General features: G+C 44.3%; 1 protein-coding gene across 2 annotated transcripts in view; it reads left to right on the forward strand.

Moving 5' to 3' along the window:
- Positions 1-222: 222 nt before the first annotated feature.
- The window catches only part of GABRP (gamma-aminobutyric acid type A receptor subunit pi), a 30,988-nt gene continuing 8,412 nt past the window's right edge, over positions 223-22,798 (forward strand). The window contains exons 1-5 of one of the 2 annotated variants that reach the window (XM_066639132.1): positions 223-275; positions 3,292-3,410; positions 6,617-6,684; positions 11,525-11,742; positions 22,124-22,206. In XM_066639132.1, coding sequence (XP_066495229.1) covers positions 223-275; positions 3,292-3,410; positions 6,617-6,684; positions 11,525-11,742; positions 22,124-22,206 — 541 coding nt within the window. Of the gene's footprint in view, positions 276-3,291; positions 3,411-6,616; positions 6,685-11,524; positions 11,743-22,123; positions 22,207-22,798 lie in introns of those variants that run through there. The other variant, XM_066639142.1, reaches the window with a different exon arrangement.

The following is a 22,798-nucleotide window of genomic DNA, read 5'->3' on the forward strand; positions in this document are numbered from 1 at the left end:
ACTCAATTTTAAACCTTCTTGAGAGAGTTCCCTCATGACCAACCTGTCTAACAATGATCAGCCATAAACTATAAGACATACAACAGAACAAAACTAAAAACACTTTTTCATAAATTACAAAATGATTGACTTTCCATAAATATATCTAATTTTTTCCCCCTTTTACTTTGCAGATCATTCACAATTGAGCCATCTCAGCCTGTGGTGAAATAAGCTTCACAAATGTGCTACAGTTATCTCTCTTCCCATATGTGGCTTTTTCTTCTATTTCAGGGGTACGTAGAAATCGATGAGAACACTTACAGTGCAGCTAATTCATTTTGGGAAGAAAATGGGCCATTTGATTCTTGGAATCATGTCAGAAATTGGCCATTTTTGGGTGCTGGTCAAGGGCCCCCAACTATCAAAAGGCTCACCTGGGTGGCCTGACCCCTTGATTTTCCCAACAGTGATCAGCCACCACAGATTTCTCCCATGCCCTCATAGGGAGCATGGGTGGAGCCACTGCACATTGACACCACCCACATGCTTGGGACGTCCCAATGAAGAGCTTTGCCCCGGGCACCCAGCAACTTTATACCAATACTGATTCAGGCTGCAATCTTATCCATACTTGAGAGTAAGCACCACTGACTGTAATGGGACTTACTTCTGAGTAGACATGCATAGAATCGTGCTCTCAGTTTCTCAAGCTAAGGGCCAGATATAGGTTTATTTATGTGAAAGAATATTTCTGGGATTTATGATCTGAGAAGGAAATTTGGGCAGAGTTTCTTATAGTATTTATGTAAGAATTTTAGTTGCTGTCTGGCCAGTATATATCCTGGTCTGACAAGAGTTTCAGCTCTCTGCCAGAGTAGGAAGTAAAGCCAGAAAAAGTGTGTGTCTTTAATTTGATTTCCCCACTTTCTAAAAAATACACTTTTTAAAAGAAGACATGATGCCTTTTGGTGGCAATCTGCACATGCTCCAAAGCACTTTGTCTTCTCATTGATATTTTCAAACTTCCTCCAATCAGATGACATTCTTTACATTCATAGAAGCACTTTTCCCCAAGGCCTTTTAAAAAGCAGACATTTATTAGTATTTTTAGTACTATTACTACTACTACTACTACTACTACTACTACTACTACTATTACTACTACTAATAATCCTCATTGCCTCAGATATATGAGATGTAAGAAAATGGAAAGCATCAATATTTAGACTGAATATATGTAAATGTAAGGAATCCAAATACTTCCTGGATTGCTGTATTTTGGAACAGCAAAATCCATAATACTGCAATGTTCAGTTCTCCATCAGAATTGGGGCCAAAGTCAAGGAGTCCCTGTTAAAATCTCCAGGATTGCTTCAATAGTCTCCTGGAGATCAACACTGATTCCTGAAAACTCCATACGAGTCCTGGAAGGTTGGCTACCCTACTGGGTATGAAAGAATTCCCTACATACGTTCTGGGGCCTGCATATGCTAAACACGTGTACCAGTTACATCCCTAGCACCAAGTAGTTAACAGGATCTAACCTTGTTCTTGACTTAGAATTCCACCCCTAGGTCTGTCTCTTCCTCCAGCTTTTAAAAGACATGAGGGTTCCACTTGTCAAAATGTTACATTCTGAACTAAAATCATCCTGTCACATGGCATGGGCTTTGTGGCCATGAGCTTCCAGAGTCAAGGTGGGGCAGAAAGAAATTATTCATGCTGGAGCCAGGGAGGGGTTCTACTTTTGGCCCGTACTTGCCAAATTATTCCATCCTTGCTATCCAAGGCATGTAGCCACCTTCTGAGTGTTTGGTTGATGTTAGCTGTCCTCTAAAATGACTCTCTGCAGCTAATTAAATCCCAACAAATAAGACCTTTTGAAAATTAAGGGGACTCTATCCTTGAAATTTTTTCTCAGTCCCAGAAAGTGATGTCAAGTGCCTGAAAGGATATTTCCTGACAGAATGTGGGAGGCAAGGGTGCACAAGAAGAGAGGGCTTTAGAGGCAGTAGGGATTACGGCAAAACCTTGCTACTCCTTTGCAGAAGAATAAAGCTGCACTCCCCCCCCCCATTTTCCACCGTCTCTAAGCCATGAGATATTCAAGTTCTTCATATAGTGAATGACCACGTTTCTTAATGTCTTTCTGTCAGTTTCTGTCTCACACCAGCCCTGTTTAGGCGTAGTTTCAAAATCTATGGGAGATCCCTCAGGGACTACTATTCCTTGACTTGCCATGTTCCTCCCAAAGCCTAGAAATATATACCAGCAGAAGATGGGTTAACAGAAGTTCACCAACTAGCAAGCATCAGGGACAAATATTTCAAAATCTGGTTGAAAAGCTCCTCCTACTGGTGGGAAATTGAAATGTCAGGAGTAGACTTCTGAATTCCAGTTTTGGTTGTGCTTTTGTGGGCATCAAGCATACCAGCAGGTCTCTGAAGAGCCCAGATTGCAGGTGACTTTCAACCCTACAACTCAATATCCTTGTTTTTGATGCCAGAGGAGGAACATGGGACCTGATGCATCCCTAACCCCCCCCCCAATCTATTTTGTTTTGTTGCTTTTAAGCCCCAAATCCTTCTACTTCTTTCATTCCTTCTTTGATAATCCAAAACAATCAGGGATCACCTACCATATGTGATGGCATCACAATATATAACCAGTATATACTATATAGCCAGTTTGATGTTGCTATTGCTGACATCACTAAGGACATAGGAAGCTCATTTAGAATGAGGGCATACTCCCTGTAAAGGCTATAAGGGTGATCCTAGCCATTCAGAGATCACAAAGCCAACACTTTTGCAGCTCTTTTGCCACAATCCCTGAAAAAATAACAGAAAGCAGGGAAGGATCTTTTCTTTTTAAAGTTTGAAAACACTCCCCCCCCCTTCACTCACACACCTTTTGCTTTAGCCATAGTCAATAGAAGACACTTGTGGAATGCTACTGAAAGTTTGTACAAGTGCAATCTGTATGTGTAATGGATTTTTCTTTTTTCTTTTTTTAAATTTTAATCTTTGTTTTGTTGGTCAGTTGCATTCTCCTTTGACAATCATCAGTCTGGGAATATATTTTTTTTAATGCCTCCCAATGTTAATTAGACACAGTCCCAACTCTCCCATAGCCACCTAAACAGCATAAACAAGCACTGCTGGTGTCAGCAGTTTAATGTAAATGGTGTAGAAGTTTATTTTTGGTTTGTGTTTATTATGTATAAGAAATGGAGCAATGCTCCAGCTGCACAGCAGATGAGATGAGTATCTGTTGCCACATCTAAAAATTCGTATTCCTTGTTTTCAGAAAGTGCATCCTGTGTCATAAAGCTGAAAGCAGGCCAGACTACCTAGTCACACCATCTCTCCCTGGATTTGGGAATCTCACCCAGGGATACAACAAATACTTGCGGCCAAACTTTGGTGGTATGATGTCATCAAGATATGTTACAGTTATATAAATAGCACTCACCAAACAGGCATTCATCCTTGCATAGAGAAAATGTCTTGGTTATTTTAAAATTAGCTTTGCTCTTGCCTATTTTCATCCCATTTATTTGATTCAATAAGGCTGCCTTAAACCTGATTCAAATGTTCAAGAACAATGTGACATAGTGCTAGTGGTGACATGCTAAAACTCATAAGGAGATTATGACATGGGAGACTTACCACATTCTCTCTCAGTTTAAATTAGCTCTCCACTGAGCAGAATGTGGTGATTCCCTATGAATCAACTGGTAGCTTCAGGGCCCAATCCTATGGGCCAGCTGCACCTCCAGAATGCACGTTCTGGCACAACATGCTTCACTGCAGTCGCAAAAGGTGACCTGCCATTCCACACAGTCAAGCCGCAACTGCAAGCAGTGATCACCCATGTGCCAGCATTCTGCAAAGAAGTGCTCACACCAGTAAGTCAGTGCAGGGGATGGGGTAGGGAGGGGTGTGTGTTGAGACCGGCAAGAGGAGGGGCAGGGACAGCAGCAGCACCATCATTACCCTCCCTCCTTCCTAGCCTCAATCTGCCTTCCCACATCCACTCAGACTTGCGCCAGCAAAATCACTTGCTTGGTTCCAAGTAAAACCATCCCAGCATTGGAGGCTTACCCCCAGGTAAAGTTCCCTTACCTGGTGGAGTCTTCTGGGACTGCTCCCTCACAGGATGAGGCATTTGCAGGCATTTGATGGTTGAAACATCTTGGTCACACAACTACTAACCATAGGAAACATGCAAGAAAATTATCAAGGAGATGGATGGACACACACATGGAGAGCCTGCCAAGGGCATAAAAGTCATAGGAATTATTCCTCATTTTATTTTGCCCTGATCTTTGTGGGCCGCTGACCATGTTCCCAGACTAGGAGCCAGCCCATGTTCAGGAATGCTGAAACATTCACAAGACCTGGATAATACCAGAAAACCTAATTCTGCAGTGATGGCAGGTGTCAACTCAGGTTGACAAAATAACCCTAGAATAAGTACTGTTGATCCATCTACTTCTAGGGGTAGGCAAACTATGGCCCATGTCAGAGGCTTCACTAGGGTTTGTGTCGCCTGGTGCAAGAGCCCCTTGCGCCGCCCCCATGATGAACCTTCTCCAGTACCAGACCATACAGCATAAATTACAATATCATATGCACAACCTAAATGCAGTGGCATCACTAGTGTTGGCATAACACTAGTAAACTAGTGTTATAACCGCTTTGTGAACTTTTTGTTGAAAAGTGGTGTATAAATACTGTTAATAATAATAATAATAATATGGTCGGCAACCTTCAGCCTCGAAAGACTATGGTATAAGCCTACAGCACCTGGGATTCCCTGCAGTCTCCCATCCAAGTACTAACCAGGCCTGACCCTGCTTAGCTTCTGAGATCAATAATAACCGCCCATTAATTTATTTCAATATATGACAGTACAGGTCACCCAACAAATCAGTAACCAACAAAAAAAAACAACCAATGGCCAACTTGATGGCACTCACACAACTGAATAAAAAGTTCTAGTATTGGCTTTGAGACATGGAAATGAGAGCTGACATACTAACACCTTATTGGTTCCCTGCTATGTCATAATAACACCTCTTTGTCTCTCAGAACAATCAGTCTCATTGGTCAGGTTTGAGCTAAGAAAGTCCACTTTTTGTTTTCCTTTTCTGGTTATTTAGCTATAACTTCTGATAGAATACAGATGTTTCAACATAGTTTGAAATATCCCTCCTCCCAGCATGCCTCTCCCTGCCCTCTCCTCGCCTCCCCCTCCCCAGAACGCCACCTCCCCTCATGCCCCTGCTTACCTCTCTGCTGCTCAGCAGTCCGCGCGACCGCAGAACTGCAGAGGTTGGGTGCCTGCCTGGCGGTAGCCTGGTGCTGGCCAGCGCTGGGCTACCACCGGCACTCACCCAGAGTTAGGGCCCACAAAGTGCCTTACAGCACATTTCTGACACTGCGTGCCAGAGGTGAGCCGGTGCGCCAAGCCCAGGATTGGGCTCTTGGTCACTGCCAGAGCAAGAAAGATATCAGCATTTGACTTGGCAGCCGTGTGTGAAGAAAAGCGGTGGGGAAGAACAACCTGACCAGAAGATAGAGTTGCAACTAGTTAGCAAGAACATGATGCTTTGGGGAACGGATGCTGTTTTAGGATCTATCACTGCAATCTATGCACTGATATTGGTTCCTTCTGTTCAACCAGTGTAATGTATTGCGAAAGGCACCATAACGTTCCATTACTGTCTCATCACAAGACCCTATAAAAGGCTGCCCTGAAATTTCCTGTTCCTTGGGAAAGTGGGGAGTCATAAAACAATACCATGGTCCTGGGCTGATAGTTCCCAGCAGTTTCACTTGCAGCTATAATTAGTCTATGCTATATGTTTTCTTAAAGCAGGCTTTAGTGGAGATCAGGACAGAGAAAAACCGGCTAATGTGAAACGTTTCAGCAGGCTCAGGATAGCAAAGGAGGAAGCAGAGAAGAAATGAGGTGGATTCACACAAGCATAGGATTTTATTCTGCTTATTAATTCTGTGGAGCACCACCTGTTCAGGTTTGCTTCAGATCTTGTTACCAGCTCTCACTGTTACATCTGTGGAAAAACACCACTGAAGTGGCTAGCACGTATTTGCAGCACATGTTTTAGATGGTGAGCCCATTAGGACAGGGAGTCATTGCATTATATAATTTTCTCTGCAAACCACTTTGAGAATCTTTTTGTTGAAAAACAGTACATCAATATTCTTCTTCTTCTTCTTCTTCTTCATCATCATCAAACTTGTGGCCATGTTGCAGAAAATAAAATAGGCAGCCAGGCTATCAGTATAATAACAACAGCAAAAATGTTTGGGTTCCCCCCCACCCACCCCAAAAAGTGTTTGTTGCAAAGCCACTCATCTTTATATTTCAGGAATGCTTATCTTTTGGGTGGACCAAGCAGTTATAACTGTAGTCACATATTTTTATATCACTAAAATCAAATGGCTGCTTTCTGGATACCTGTAAGAATATGGTGCCTGTTTGAATGCAGTGCCACTCAGTGGCTTTATACAGAAAGATAAGAGATAGTGCTTTTAATCTATACACATGTAATGGTATTTTCATTTTTCTTTGTGTAAATTTAACTCTCTTTTCACTTCCACAGGAAAACCTGTCAAGATAGCAATGAGCCTTGATGTTGCAAGTATTTCAAGTATTTCTGAGAGTGATATGGTAAGGAACCATAACTGTGTATACATGGATAGTATAATATTGCTGCTCCTGTAAGAGTTTCAGGTGGGGTAGCCAAAATGAAGACCTTCAAAGTGCTTCTCTGCCTTTAATTGTATTCCCTCATCCAAATTTACAATGTTGGCTTTTTTCATTCGGGGACTTAGAGGTTACCTATGAATGTGGAAATGGCATGTTGGGGAAGCCAAACTGGTTCTAGAGTGCTATGAAGAGAGGTTTTGCTTCTTGATTCACATCTGAGAACCATGGCTTTTTAAAAAAAAAAAATCAAGAATGCCACATTAATTACCAAGAAGTGAAATAGCATTCTAAGGATTTGTGAATAGTTAGAGTTAACATTAGATACTGTTGTAGCAAAAAAAAAAAAAAAAAGTGAATCTTAACTAACCTTCAATGAAATGGAGCCAAATTGATCATGACTATATGTTCCCATATGTCCCATATGTTTCAATGAGACTCAGTCAGGATTCACTTTCTTTGGATACAATCCAGGGATGCAAGGTCTAGCTCATTAATAAGTCAGATTAATTAAGTATAACTGACTGAAAAAGGCCCTGATTAATTGTGCATCCAATTTTTTTTTGTTTTTGGAGTTATTTTGAATACACGTACAAAAATGGTCAGTAGCAAGTGCCATTTCAGAAACAGAATTTTCCTTGTCTCTCATACAGGAGGGAATAGCTTTCCAAAAGATGAGCTTAATTTGACACAGGCAGGTGGCCATCTAAAGACAAAAAAATTATTCATAAACAAAGGTATTCAGATATAATCAATTAATGATCAATTACAAGTTATATAATGGAGGAACTTTGAATGTCCCAGCCACCTGACAAGTGTTCACTCAGATTGCCTCTGTCAAGGGAGGAAGGGTGTTTTTATCACACTCAGGGCACAATCCTGCCCTTCACTTGGGCCAGCACAAGTCCCTTGCGCCAGCCCAGGAGGGTCACATACGTACCATAAAGAACATTTGCACCTCCTTGGGAGTAAGCTGTTCCGTGCGCTGGCCTGCAGAGGCTGACACAAGCCTCCGCGCTGGCTTCCTCAGTGAGCCTTGCGTCGGCCTGGCTGGCTGACACAAGGCTCTGGGGTTGGTGGGGAAGAGGCGGGAGGGAGGTGTTCCTCCATGAGGGGAGGGTGGGCAGTGGGCGGCCCTGGGGGTGGCTGAGTGGGGAGCAGGAGGGGGGTTGGGATTCAGCAGTTATGATGGATCCCAGCACCCGTTCCTAGGGAGTTTGGAGCAGCTTGAAGCTGCTCAGCTCTACTCGGACTTGTGCCACCTCAGGATGTGGCGTAAGTCCGAGGAGACCCATAGGGGCAAAGGCGCCTTACCTGGAGGTAAGGGGAAAAGTTTCTCCTTGCTTCTGGCTGAGCCGCTTTGGGCCCCTATCCTGCGCTGGATACAGCTCAAGTCTCTTGGCTTACCTCTTCCAGCACAGGGTAGGACTGCACCGTCAATCACTTTCTCTGCTCTCCCATCTCCATAACATCCTCCCATGTTTCAAAAGTAGCACCTTTGGTGGCCCTCATTTTTGTCACCTCTCTCCCTATGTGTAAAAGTGTTTGAGTGGGTGACGGGCTCTGCTGGGAGTTCCTGGTCTTGCCATCTTGGAACACATTTCTTTTGCTTCTCTTTTGGCAGCATAAAAGGATCTGAGAAGGCCCAGAACTTTGCCAGAACCACCCCATGAGTACTCTGATAGAGTAGATAGACACAGACTGCTTCCTTTAACTAGATTTTTTTTAGTCGATACGTATGGCATACATCTGACTACCATGTTTGGCTTAGGAAGGATTTTTTTCCCCAAGGCCAGATGGGTTTAGGATCTTGTTTGTTTGTTTTTGTCTCTTGCCTTCTCTTTCAGCACATGGCTTGGCTCACTTGTGTGACTAGTATTATATGACCTTAAGCAGCCTTCTACAGTTTACATACTCTCAATTTGTGGACTGTCATGATCTGTACCAGCATTAGAAACTCCAGTCAGGTGACTTGGACATGAGTTGTGAAAATTTTGGGTGACTCGGCGACTCATGAGTCACACACATGGAAGACTTGAGTCAGTGCCCCCCTGACTCAGCACTCATGCCCATGCATGCTGACTTGAGTCTGTCTCTGTCTGGGTGTACTTGCTTACTGTTTTCATGGGGTGGAAAACCTTGTGAAAAACCATTTGAAAAACCTCATGGAAAACCATTTTGATGGCAAGCAGTAGGGAGTTCCAGCCAGGAGGCAGGAAAAAGTTAGTGAATTGGGCAGGGGGGGAGGTGGGAGTGAGCTCTTTTTCTCCATCTCTGATAGGAAGGAAGGAACCAATGATCATTGGACAAACTATGGGCATTCGGATATTTTTCTTGGCTGAGGGAGAGCAGGAGGAGGAGCCCAAGGGGTTTCTTGCTTACAATTGGCTGCAAAAGCCCACAAAGGCGGGGAAAAACTCTTTTGCCCAGTTCTGCTTTCCAACCTTATGACTTCTCTTGGCTCTGTTACTTGGGGGAGGAAGCCCCACTGAATGACCGGCTGCAGTGGGAGTAGAGCTGCAAGGATCAGGTCGTCCTGGTAAGCCTCCCAGCTGCTTCTCATGATCCTCTTCCTCTCTTTTGACACTTCTCTCCCGGCTCTCTCGAAGTCCCTCCCACTGCCCTCTTTACAAGTGGGCGGGGACAGCAGGGGAGTCTTCAAAGAGAACTCCAACACACACAGAGAGCCTGGCCGCAGCCCTGTTTTTTCCTCTTTAAAAGGGGGCTTTTTAAAGCGGGGACGTTTCAACTCGAGTCCATTAGAGTCACTAAAGGGTGACTCGGAGACTCGGAAAGTGCTCCCGTTACGACTCTTTTTCAAGTCAAGTTGTGGGGGGCAGTGACTCGACTTGAGTCAAACCCTGCTGGGTTTCCCCAACACTGATCTGTACTATGTAGGTTGAACTGTGGAAGGTTGGGGGATCAATAATACAGCTAAAGTAGAGGTTGGATGAATTGTCTTTTGGTCCCTTTCAATTGTATGATTTGGATAATCTGTAGGAGGGAGAGATTCGGTAGCTGCTGCTTTAGAAATGCAATACTGCAGTCGCAACCAAACCCACGGATGCCAACATCTCCCTGCCATGTTGATTAATAGCACAGGAGCTCTCTTTCAGGTCAGAAATGGTTGACCAGGCCCAGATTTAAGGCATCAAGGTCTTATTTTGAAAATAAGACATTTTAAGGTGAGAATGGCACCTGTGTTCCAATCGTATGAGGAACTTATGCTGCTGGAACTAGCATTCCAGCCACATAAGGTCCTTTATGGCTGTCACAAAATTCTGTGCAACCAGGCTGACACTGTAAGTGGGAAGTGGCCATGTTGGCATACCAGCTGTCCATCCACATCCCCCCGTGCTGGTAAGTCAGAGCTGGGGGCGGGTGGGAGGCGGAGAGTGGGCAGATCGGGGTGGGGAGGGGTAGGAAAGGGGAGGAGACTGGAGCAGAAAGGAAGGTGGATTGAGACTGGGAAGGAGCCGTATTGGCAGCAGTGGCTCCACCAATATCCTATCCCCTTTCCTGCTTCAGTTCACTTTGTTGGGTCCACTTGGACTTGTGCCAGCTTAATCACTGGCTTAGGTCCACAAAGACCCATGAAGGTTGTAGAGACTTACCCCAAGGCAAGGGAATAAATATTTCCTTACCCAGAGGAGACCTCTTGGATTCCCCCCCCCCCCAGGACACAGTACATGCTCTGATGGCACAGCTGCATCAGCTGGGGGGAGGATTTGATAAGTTTTGGGCTGCTAAATCAATGGTTTTGAGTCATTGGTCTGCATGCATAAATCACCTAAGCTTTCACTATCCCCTTTAATGTGGTGTCCTATAGAATGTGGAGTCTTAATGGGGAAATCTTTGACAGGTAGACACAATCTTTCATGAAGCTAACTTTCCAGATACCTCAAAGCTATTCATCAACAAAAATTCCCTTTATACAGGAATGTTCTCATTACTGTACCACTGACATTTCCAGGTCTCATGCAGAACATTATAGAGATGTACTCTCTGGCTAGATAAATAATTGAGATACAAATGACCCAGGGGTTTTCACCTTCATTGCTGTGGTTAATAATTCACTGCTTGAAAACGCATAATGGTGCATCATCTCAATCATTTAGGTGAATAAGTTTTCCCTCTAATAGCATGAGAATGAAATCTAAAGGAGAGCAATAATGTACGTGAAGTCTCTGTAAGACATTTTTGTTAACAACTTTCATAAGCTTGTTACAGTCTGAATGCTCAATACACCAAAAGGATCCTAGAATAAAACTGGAGTGAAACACTATCTTCTGAAAGGCAGAATGGTGTATTGTGTTTTACTTAGCATGTCTGTCTGCGCACAAGACAAGTGTTCAGATGCGGCAGGTGTTCACTGACAGCGCCACACCTCCAGGGGTGTCAGTTTAAGTGGTGTTAGTGAGAACATGCTGAAGAATGTAAATAATGTGTCCCAAATGTATGCCCAGGTGTGATTTCAGAGTCAACTAGTTCAGGTTCAGTAACTAATAGGATCCACTGCTCCCAAACATTTCTAACAGGTTAACCCATTACCTAGAAAAATAATCCAAGATGATGGGTTTAATAGCCTCTTATCAACAAGTCTCAAGATTTTCCAGTAGCAGTAATATCTCTCAGAAAGAGGGTGATTTCAATAAATACATACTCCCAACCACACTTTTGCAGAAAGATGAACAAACTTATAGTCAAAAGTCTTTCTTGTTTAGAAGAAGTTTACATTTTCAGAAAACAGACTCCTGAAGCTATTCTCATGGATTGCTTTCCCATTGCTTGCCTTCTTTCCTAGGACTACACAGCGACAATATATTTGCGGCAACGCTGGACAGATCCCCGTCTGGTTTTTCAGGGTAACAAAAGTTTTACTCTGGATGCCCGGCTGGTCAAATATCTCTGGGTGCCTGACACATACATTGTGGAGTCTAAAAGGTCTTTCCTACATGAGGTCACAGTAGAGAATCGGTTGATACGGTTATTCTCCAATGGCACCGTCTTGTATGCTTTGCGGTAAGTCTTGTATTAGTCTTTGCAGTAAGTCTTTGCGGTAAGTCTTGTGTGGGCAGGGCCGTAGCTGGGGGGCCCAGGGGGGGCTTTGCCACCCCTGAGCCAGCAGCTTGCCCCCCCCCCCAGCGTTTTTTCCAAACCTCTTTATCTAATCTGGCGTCAGTTGGGGGTGATTTGAAGCCCTTTTTGCAACATTTTTTGTGCATAGGAAGGTGCTTCTGGCAGGGATTGGGGAGGAGAGAGAGAGTGCATGTGTGTAGAGTGAGTAGAACAGGGTCCTGGGGGGACTCCTTGGAAGTTATGACCTCTGGTCACCCTGCCCCCATCCAGAGCACATTGAGAGCGGGGCTGGTCAAGAGCAGCTACAAGAAGGTTGGGACAGATTTCTACTTGTACTGGCTGGGGGAAGGGAGAGTGCTATTTCTTCTACTGTGGAACATGCTAATTACTATAATGGTACTGCTGTGGTGGGGCAGGGAGAAATGTTTCTGTTTGGAGAAATGATGGGGTCAGGTTCTTGCCTTTCAGATATACTTTTAAAAGTAATGGCTTCTGCTTTGGGGCTGGGGAGACCCCTTTTCTGGTGGGAGAAAACATGGAAAGCAGGGGCGGATCCGGTGCTATATAGATGCTAGGTGCTAGATAGGCGCTAGACAGGTGCTATAAAAGCGCTAGATAGGTGCTAGATAGGTGTTATATAGACGCTAGATAGGCGCTAGATAGGCATTATATAGGTGTTATATAGGTGTTGCATAGGCACTAGGTAGGCATTATATAGGTGCTAGATAGGCATTATATAGGTGTTGATGGTTGGCAACCTTCAGCCTCGAAAGACTATGGTATAAGCCTACAGCACCTGGTATTCCCAGGTGGTCTCCCATCCAAGTACTAACCAGGCATGACCCTGCTTAGCTTCTGAGATCAGATGAGATCAAATGGCTGTTAGGTAGGTGCTATATAGGTGTTAGATAGGTGCTAGATAGGCGTTATATAGGTGTTAGATTGGTGCTATATAGGTGTTAGGTGCTAGATAGATGCTAGATAGGCATTATAAAGGTGTTTGATCGGTGCTATATAGGTGTTAGATCAATGCTAGATAGGCATTAGGTAGGTGCTATATAGATGTTAGATAGGTGCTAGGTAGGCGCTATATAGGTGTTAGATAGGTGCTAGGTAAATGCTATATAGGTGAGGTGCTATATTGGTGTTAGATAGGCACTAGATAGGCATTATATAGGTGTTAGAAAGGTGTTGCATATGCACTAGGTAGGCATTATATAGGTGTTAGATAGATAGGTGCTAGATAGGCGCTAGATAGGTGTTTGATAGGTGCTAGATAGGCAGCATATAGGTGCTAGATAGGCGCTATATAGGTGTTAAATAGGTGTTAAATAGGCACTTTCAATACAAGTAAATACTACCTGCATCACAGTGATGTTTTACTTTTGCAGGGTTGCAGGCCTGAGTATTGCACTGTTGTGTAAATGAAAGGATATGTTGCATGTTATTTCTATGTAGGCAATACATTCTCCATGGCATGCAGAGATGCATTTATTCCATGCCAATTATTGTTACATTGCTTGACAGCTAATGAATGCATCTTCCAAAAAAAAAATACCCAAATTATTTTCTCTTCATGCAATTTGGGGGAGTTTCGGATCTTTGGTATTTCTCCAGACTTATCCTTTCATTTTGCCCACCAGTAGAGATACCTGACATCATTGCCCCCCTTGAAAAATTAGTCACCCCCCCCACCTCTAGAATCCTGTGTGTGCATTCCTCTTATTGTTAGAGCAGTATTTCTCAAACTGTGGGACCCACTAGGTGGGTCATGAGCCAATTCCAGGTGGGTCTCCATTCATTTCAATATTTTATTTTTAATATATCAGAGTTGATGCTACCATGGCATGTGACTGCATTGGGGAAACGTTACACATCTGAACTTTTAACAGGCTATTCTGTATATGCTTTTAACAATGATAGTAAATGGGACTTACTCCTGGGTAAGTGTGGGTAGGACTGCAGTCTAGGATTGTCAAAAATTTCCTGCGCGATGATGTAACGCCTGGTCATGATATCACTTCCTTTGGGTCCTGACCGATTCTTATTCTAAAATGTGGGTCCTAGTGCTAAAAGCTTGAGAACCACTGTGTTGGAGTGAACTGTAGTGAAATAAACCCAAAGTACCAAAAAGGCTGTAGATAGGTAGACAGGTACAGCTTTCAGGAATTCAGAGTCCAATAGACTCCCATGCTTGAGATTATTTTGCCAGTTCCATTTTTGCTATCTTGTTCATTATTCCTCATCTTCAGCTGCAGCTTTCTTAAACTTATTATGGGTGTAATTGCATGCAATTATGGCCGTATTAGCAGAAGGACCTCAGTGGAGAATCTTGATGGTGGGGGATATCCACAGAAATGGTCAGACAAATAGCAAAGAACCTAACTTGAGGGACTGGTGTTTTGGATGAAACACATTATGGAAGAAAGTGAATATATGAACTACAAAAATGCCACGGTCAGGGCTCATAAGAGCATGCAGGGGGTACATCGTACCTGGACCTGTGGTCCGAAATGGGGCATAGAAGCCAAAGAAGGGGAGCTGTAAATTGCCTGGGATCTCAGAAAATATTTGCATATATTGTGTGAAGTGCGTTCACATTTTGTGCAAGCCTACATAATTTTATATATTCTCATTCATAGAAATTATGATCCAACGATAATATGAAATTGTGATCTAATGGAGAAGGGGAGGGACCCAAAAGGAACGTTGGTACCTCCTGATGAAATTCCTTTCAGAGGCCATGGCCATAGTGTTTAATTGCTAAGCAACAGGTGCATTCTTGCTGTCCTATGTCAGCCCTTTTAAGTATAAGGGAGGGCATGCAGAACAAGTGTAGTGAGGCTGACACAAATATGAGGCTGCCTGACACAGTCAGACCATTGGTCCATCAAACTCAGTACCATCCACACTGACTGGCTGTGCCTCTTCAGGTCTTTCTTAGCCCTATCTGGAGATGCCAGAAATTGAAATTAGACTTTCTGCATGCAAATCATGCATTCTGACACTCAGCTAAACCCCTCCCCATGTTACAGGCTGATGTTCCTCACCATTTCACTGTTCAGTTCTTCACTGAACAGGAAGTGTGCTGTCCCCAGGACAGTGTGCTGAATGGTACACTGTCAGAGCATTTTTTGCGATTGGCTCAGACTACTTTACAGCAATCAGCACCAGTGCAGGAAGCATGCTGCTCAATGGTGGTGCGCATAGGATTGGGCTCTTAGGACATAATCCAATAATAATTAGCAATTAATTCACACTTAAGAGTTTTCAAAACACTTTGCATATGTGATCTGGTTATGATCCTTACAACAGCTGTGTAAAGTAGATCAGTGTCATCTCCATATTTTCTGAGTGCAATTCAAAACTGAATGTTTTCCATTCATGGTACAATAACATAGGATCTGTTATTATCTGCTGTAACATCGGGCCAAATTCCATCCAATTTTCCAGTGCTGGTGTAGCTGTGCCAGAGGGGTGTGCACTGCATCCTATGTTAGGGAGGCAGTCACAGAGGCCTCCTCAAGAGGCCTCCTTGGGCCTGCATTGCCGCTGCACCAGTGCTGGAAAGTTGGATAGGGTTGGGCCCCGCATCATCAGGATTTGCCCTTTAGGGAGAATAAGGGAGAAATCCTGCTTTCCAAACCCAGTCTTTGTGATTATTCTAAAGCATGGTTTCTCAAGATTTGTTCTCAATCAAAGTTTAAGAAACACTGTTCTAAAGAGCAGCTATGTATTTTATGTACTATGTATCTATGGGCGCAATACTAACCCCTTATGTCAGTGCTTTCCAGCACAGAAATAAGGGCAACACAGCTCTGAGGTAAGGGAACAAACATTCCCTGACTTTGAGGAGGCCTCCCTGAGTGACACCCAACTGCAGGATGCAGCACATGTCCCACTGGCACCGCTGTGCCAGTGCTGGAAAGCACTGACATAAGGGGTTCGGATTGCACCCTATGTGTATAACTTATTGAGCACCAAGTCACCGTTGTGATAAACAACTGCATGAAACTATGTACTCGGTACACATACCACAGGCAGATGGTTCTGAGAAAATAATGATTGTTAGACCTGTGCTGATAAACATTGCTATAATGAGGCAAGGTGTAAGCACCACAACAGATCATCTCAAAACAGGCTCCTTTTTTGCAGCTTAATTCTGAATCTGCACAAGGGTAGGGTCCTCCGTTTTTTTCCAGGCTATGTTGACCAGATGGGGAACTATTACATCCTTTATTCTATTGTAATGGAAGTCTGATTTTGACAGTTTGCAAGGAATTGAGAGGGGGAAAAGAAGAGAAACATAGCTCAGAATAACCCAGGGACCTTTCCTATGTAATTACCAGGGATGGGAAAACCCATCAAGGCTTGACTCGAGTCGAGTCTAGAGTCATCACCCCTCCTGCGACTCAGCTCGAAAAAGAGTCATAACGGGGGCACTTTCTGAGTCTCTGAATCGACCTTTCACCTCTCAATAGGATGCGAGTTGAGTTGCCCCCCCTTTAAAAAGCCTGCTTTGGAAAAAACAGGGCTGCTGCTAGGCTGTATGTGTGTGTCAGAGTTCTCTTGAATACTCCCCTGATGTCCCCACCCATCTGTAAACAGGGCAGGAGGGGGTGGGAGGGACAGCATGAGAGCTGGGACAAAAGTGGCATGAGAGAGGAGGGTGAGGGGCAGTGGCTGTGAGTCTTAGCAGGATGACCCAATCCTTTGCAGCTCTACGCAGCTGATCGTTCAATGAGATTTCCTCCCTTCCCCCCAAGTGACAATGGAGCCATGAGGAGGAAAGCGTGATCACTAAACTGCTTTCCCTCTTCCCTGCCTCCTCCCTCTCCCTGAGCTTATGCAGCCAGTCGTAAGGCAAGAACCCCCTTGGCTCCTCCTCCTGCCCTCTCTCAGCCAAAAAAAACACCAAATCTCCCATCCTGCATTCAATGATCATCCAGTTCTTTCCTTCCTACCAAAGAGCCCACTCCTGCCTCTCCCCTCCTGCTTGGATACAAATACAAACATTAACCCTTCTCTGCCTCCTGGCTGGAACCTGGCTGCTGGCCCAATAGGAATGATAGCCCCATGAGTTTCTCACACCATGAAAACAGTAAGCAAGCACACTCAGACACAGGCAGACTCGAGTCAGCATGTGTGGGGACAAGTGCTTTCCAAGTCTTCCATGCGTGTGACTCACAAGTCAACGAGTCAGCGAAAAATGTGCGTTTTCACCACTCAAGTCTGAGTCATCCGAATCGAGTTCCCAGCCCTGGTAATTACTGAATGAGTTTACAGTATATGCATTTTACAGAACATGCTTCTCCTTGTGATGAAAACATGGGGCACATTCAATGTAATTCACAGATAGAATGTGAACCTTGCGACTTGGCACATACTCCTGACTAATCCTGGAGAAGTAGCCAATGCCATTTTCTTTTCTTTGTATGACTACTTCAGCTGTATGTAGCAACCCTTGATGAATTCATCTTATTCATTGTACAAGTTAGAGTCAAATCAGACATGTGCTTAATCATACAACTTGGCCAGATTAGAGGGTTGTTTTAGTGCTAAATAGCGAGGGAGGGGATGAAAAATGGGGCAGAGTGCAGTGGGACATAGGGGTAGGTGGATGGACACCGCATCTAGGACCTGGCACCCACTCCTAGCCATTGTTGTCCTGAAACTGAGTTTCATTTGAGACGGTAGTTCTTGCTGCTGCCACCACCCAAAGCCAGGGAATCTGGAGAGCTGAAGACCTTGGGAAAGCCTCCTTCCCAGTTAGCAGAGAGCACTAAATCTGAGGTGTCCCCTTAAATTTACAGCAGTGAAGACTGGCCATCTGGGGAGATGGGGCAACCAACTCTTTCCAGGGTGCACTGACACTAGGCATGTCATGATAATGGACATTTATTTAAAGGGGGTAACATTACACAAAATGTTGGATAGAGAATAAAAAAGGGAGAGCCAGGCATGTTCAAGGCAAAGGCAATGGCAAAGACAACCAGAAAGGGGCTTGGGCAAAAAGTTGGCAGAGAAGTTAAAAGGCAAACCAAAAGTAACACACCAATGCAGCTTGCTGGGTACCCTACCCTAAGGACTAGTCTAGGATCTTAGTCCTTACTTCCTCACCTAGTTAGATGATGGGCAACAATCCCTGATGCGTCCAATGCTTGGATGAGAGACCAGGGCAAGTGTGCAGAAGAGGGTTTGGCGTGTGACCCCACTGTGGGCATTGACCAGATTCTAACAGTGGGATTGGATACTCAGTTTCACCTGAGCCCTTGACTTTTCTACTTTGGGAATCAGGTGCACTGGCTCAAACCCGAGGCCTTTATTTTCAAGAAGAAGAAGGGAAAACAATGAATAACAACGCACAAACATGACTCCTGCATCCAAATGACTCACTAGTTTTTTCAGGGTGCTGAGGCATCACAGGAACCTCTGAGGTGATAGGAAGGTCCAAATATTTGGGAAAATAGAGGGAAGTCGGGGATTTTCATCACAGGGGCAATTAGTCATTTGCCCCTGCCATAATTTAGAGCCCAGTGGCACCGCTCTACATGTTATTTTTAAATGGGAAAAAGCCTTTCGTATTTCCAAGCTGATAGAAACATTTTGTTCATGAAAAAACTGTGCACGTGGATGGATGGACACACATGGACTTAAAAACCCAATGGGGCAAACTACTATCCCACCCAGCCACAGTTCTGCCCTATCTTGTGCCCCCACTTACTATTTAGCACTAAAATAAGCTCCCGACCCATCCAAGTTGCACGATTAAGTGCACTTTAGATTTGAAGGAGGAGTCACAGCTTAGTAGCAGAACGTATGCATTGCATGCAAAACATCCCAAATTCACAGAATTCACATACAGTAATTCACTGAATTATGCTTGGGCTGCACTGCTGGAATGTGCTGGTGTGCACTGTCACACAAGCACTATAAAGCACTATGTGACAGTGCTGCTAGCAGGTGTGCCAGTAGGAAGGCTTCCCACTGGTGCCACAGGACACCTGCCTGATCAGGTAAGTTCAGTGCAGGAGCAGGGAAGGAGGGAGGGGGTGGAACAAGGAGGAGATGGGGCAGGGTGTGGATGGATTGGGGCTGGAATAGAACAAGATTGGCAGTACTGGTGTGTGCCATTCCTATCCTTCTTCCTGTGCCTGATCTGCCTGCATTGATCAACTCAGACTTGTGCAAGCAGTATCACTGGTGCACGTCTGACCCATAGGGGTTGCTGGGGCTTACCGAGAGACAAGGGGACAAATGTCCCCTTACCCCAAGGAGACCTCCAGCAGCCAAAATTCCCCCACAGGATACAGCGTAACCCACACCGGCACCACTGCATTGCTGTGTGGGAGTCTCTAGTTAGGAAGGATCTACCAGAGCTGGAAACTGGTCTGAGACAGGGGTGAGCAGTGAGGAGGCAAAGTTTGCAGACGACCCCAAACTTTTCCAAGTGGTGAAGACGTGATTGTGAGGAGCTCCAGAAGGATCTCTCCAAACTGGCAGAATGGGCAGCAAAATGGCAGATGCATTTCAGTGTGAGTAAGTGTAAAGTCATGCACATTGGGGCAAAAAATCAAAACTTCACATATAGGCTGATGGGTTCTGAGCTGTCTGTGACAGATCAGGAGAGAGATCTTGGGGTGGTGGTGGACAAGTCGATGAAAGTGTCGACCCAATGTGTGGTGGCAGTGAAGAAGGCCAATTCTATGCTTGGGATCATTAGAAAAGGCATTGAGAACAAAACAGCTAATATTATAATGCCGTTGTACAAATCTATGGTAAGGCCGCACCTGGAGTATTGTGTCCAGTTCTGGTCGCCACATCTCAAAAAGGACATAGTGGAAATGGAAAAGGTGCAAAAGAGAGCGACTAAGATGATTACTAGGCTGGGGCACCTTCCTTATGAGGAAAGGCTACGGCGTTTGGCCCTCTTCAGCCTAGAAAAGAGACGCCTGAGGGGGGACATGATTGAGACATACAAAATTATGCAGGGGATGGACAGAGTGGATAGAGAGATGCTCTTTACACTCTCACATAACACCAGAACCAGGGGACATCCACTAAAATTGAGTGTTGGGAGACTTAGGACAGACAAAAGAAAATATTTCTTTACTCAGCGTGTGGTCGGTCTGAGGAACTCCTTGCCGCAGGATGTGGTGAGGCGTCTGACCTGGATGCCTTTAAAAGGGGATTGGACAAATTTCTGGAGGAAAAATCCATTATGGGTTACAAGCCATGATGTGTATGTGCAACCTCCTGATTTTAGAAATGGGCTATGTCAGAATGCCAGATGCAAGGGAGGGCACCAGGATGAGGTCTCTTGTTATCTGGTGTGGTCCCTGGGGCATTTGGTGGGCCGCTGTGAGATACAGGAAGCTGGACTAGATGGGCCTATGGCCTGATCCAGTGGGGCTGTTCTTATCTCTCTGCCTGAGGCTTTGAAAGCTGCTGCCAGGCAGTCTTGAGCTACAGGGACCAATGACCTGACTGAGGAAAAGCAGCTTTTTATGTTAACTGCTTGATCATTGAGGGAGAAGGGCTTATTGGCTTTTCTGTACTTTTTAAAATGTTAGTAACTGCTTTTTAAGAAAAGATGGATCAGTCATTAGGACTACAATACTATGATGTGCTAATAAGTCCAAAGTTGTGAGGACCGGTTCTTCCCTACTATCCAAATGCTTCTCAGACTGCAATCCTATGTACACTTCCTTGGGAGTAAGCTCCAGGGCCCCTGAGAAGAACATTACCGGGGGGTACTAAGTTTCTTTTGGGCCCCTTTCCTTCTCCATTGGATCATACTTCCATATAATCATTGGATCATGATTTCTATGAATTATGATATATAAAACTATGTAGGCTTACACAAAATGTGAATGTTAGTCTTTAGACAATGCAGTGGGCCCTAATTATCCACAGGCTTGGCATCCATAGATTTGAATAGAAGTCCTCCTGGATGCGACCGGAAGACACCTTCCCATTCTGGCGGCAACTTCCGGTCACATCTGGAGGTGTTCTGAGGCGTGCAGCCCCCCTGCACCTTAGAAGGCCTCCCAGAGGTGATTGGAAGACACTTCCAATTTGCGCCAGCGAATCAAAAGTGCCTTCCAGTCACAACTGGGAGGCTTCTGAGAAGGCCAGGAGTGGCCTCCAGGTAGGTTTGGAGTCGCAGCCCCCTCCAAGTTTCATTATCCACAGAACGGGTATCCAAGAGGGATTCTAGAACAGATTCCCTGCAGATACCGAGGGCCCACTGTATATGCAAACATTTTCTGAGATCCCAGAAAATGTTTGGCTCCCCTCCTTTGACTCCCAGGCCCCTTTTTTATCCCGGGCCAAGGTACCATGTACGCTCTGAACCCACCTCTCACGGGCCCTGTTAAGTCCCATTGAACACAATGGGACCTCTGAGTGGACATACAAAGGATTGTGCTCTCGGTGTTATACCCAGTGCAGGGCTAAATCATACATCTGACCTCTGCTTAAACCACAAAGTGGACTGTTATAGCACGAGAAAGTGTTTCACTATGAATGGTATGAATTCATCCTTCCTCTTTATGTTTAATGGTAAAGAACCATGTCTGAAACTTTACAGACTGGTGCTCGAATCTCTGATCATATGCAAATATTCAGTTCATACCTTTCAATTCTCTGCTCTGTTATTTTTATTTATTTTCTCTCCCATCTTATGGCCTGCCAGCGGATTCCTGGGTATCTTATGATACATGAGCTTCTAGCATGCGTTCTATTCTATTCTACATGTGGGACCTTGGTATCCACTGATTTGGCATCCACTGATTTGACTAACCACTGATACTGGTGTCCCCCTTTAATTGTTTTATACCAAGGAAAAAATGCACCAAAATCCAATTTCCTACCTTTATGCTGTTAAATAATTATAATTTCATTCCATTGGATTCCATTATTCATCTCATCCCATGGCTGAATAGCGTCTGTACTTATGTATTCTGGAGTGACAATAGGAGCAAGAAACCAGGAAGTGGGTCTTTAAAACTATTTTTCCACTTATTTGGTATCCACTGATTTTTTTTTTTTTATCCACTGGGGTATCTGGAAAGGAACCCTAGTGGATAACAAGGCATGGCCTGTATTCTGTTTCCCCAAACAAAATTATCCATATGCCCATTTGCAAAACGAAGAACTGAAGGAATGTCCTGACACCAGTTCCACTAATTTTAACAAAGCAGATATATTATCATCAGTGAACTGCTATGAAGAATACTGATGATTTCTAAGACATGCCTTCACAGTGCGCTCTCTCTCTCTCTCTCTCTCTCTCTCTCTCTCTCTCTCTCTCTCTCTGCAGAATTACCACCACTGTTGCATGCAACATGGACCTGTCAAAATATCCTCTGGATACACAGACATGTAAATTGCAGATGGAAAGCTGTAAGTATCACATTCTACAGGTTATGGCATCAGGCCTGGATGCCTTTAAAAGGGGATTGGACAAATTTCTGGATGAAAATTCCATCACAGATTACAATCCATGATGGGTATGTGCAACCTCCTGATTTTAGAGGTAGTCTATCTCAGAATGCCAGATGCAAGAAAGAGCACCAGGTTGCAGGTCTCTTGTTGTCTTGTGTGCTCCCTGAGGCATATGGTGGGCCATTGTGAGATACAGGAGGCTGGACTAGATGGGATTTTGACCTGATCCAGCCAGGCTTTTCTTATGTTCTTATGAGGATGAAATATTTCTTGAATCTGAATCAGACCTTGAATCTGCTGCAGATTCATATTAGGGTGACTGACTCAAATGTTTCATTTCTGTCGTAGACTGCTTAACATTTCTAACTCCCCTTTCAAATACATAAACGGTTCAAAAGAAAAAGCAGTTGCAATGAATGTTCCAATATACATTATAGCTATTCCATACTTTACTGTCCTTTTGTCTCCTTTGAGAACATTGTAAATAATCTGGTAGGGAAATTCGTGATATATTTTCCAAACCAGTGGAATAAAACACAAAATATCTGTT

Source organism: Tiliqua scincoides, chromosome 1, assembly GCF_035046505.1.
Source record: "Tiliqua scincoides isolate rTilSci1 chromosome 1, rTilSci1.hap2, whole genome shotgun sequence".
Classification (NCBI taxonomy): domain Eukaryota; kingdom Metazoa; phylum Chordata; class Lepidosauria; order Squamata; family Scincidae; genus Tiliqua; species Tiliqua scincoides.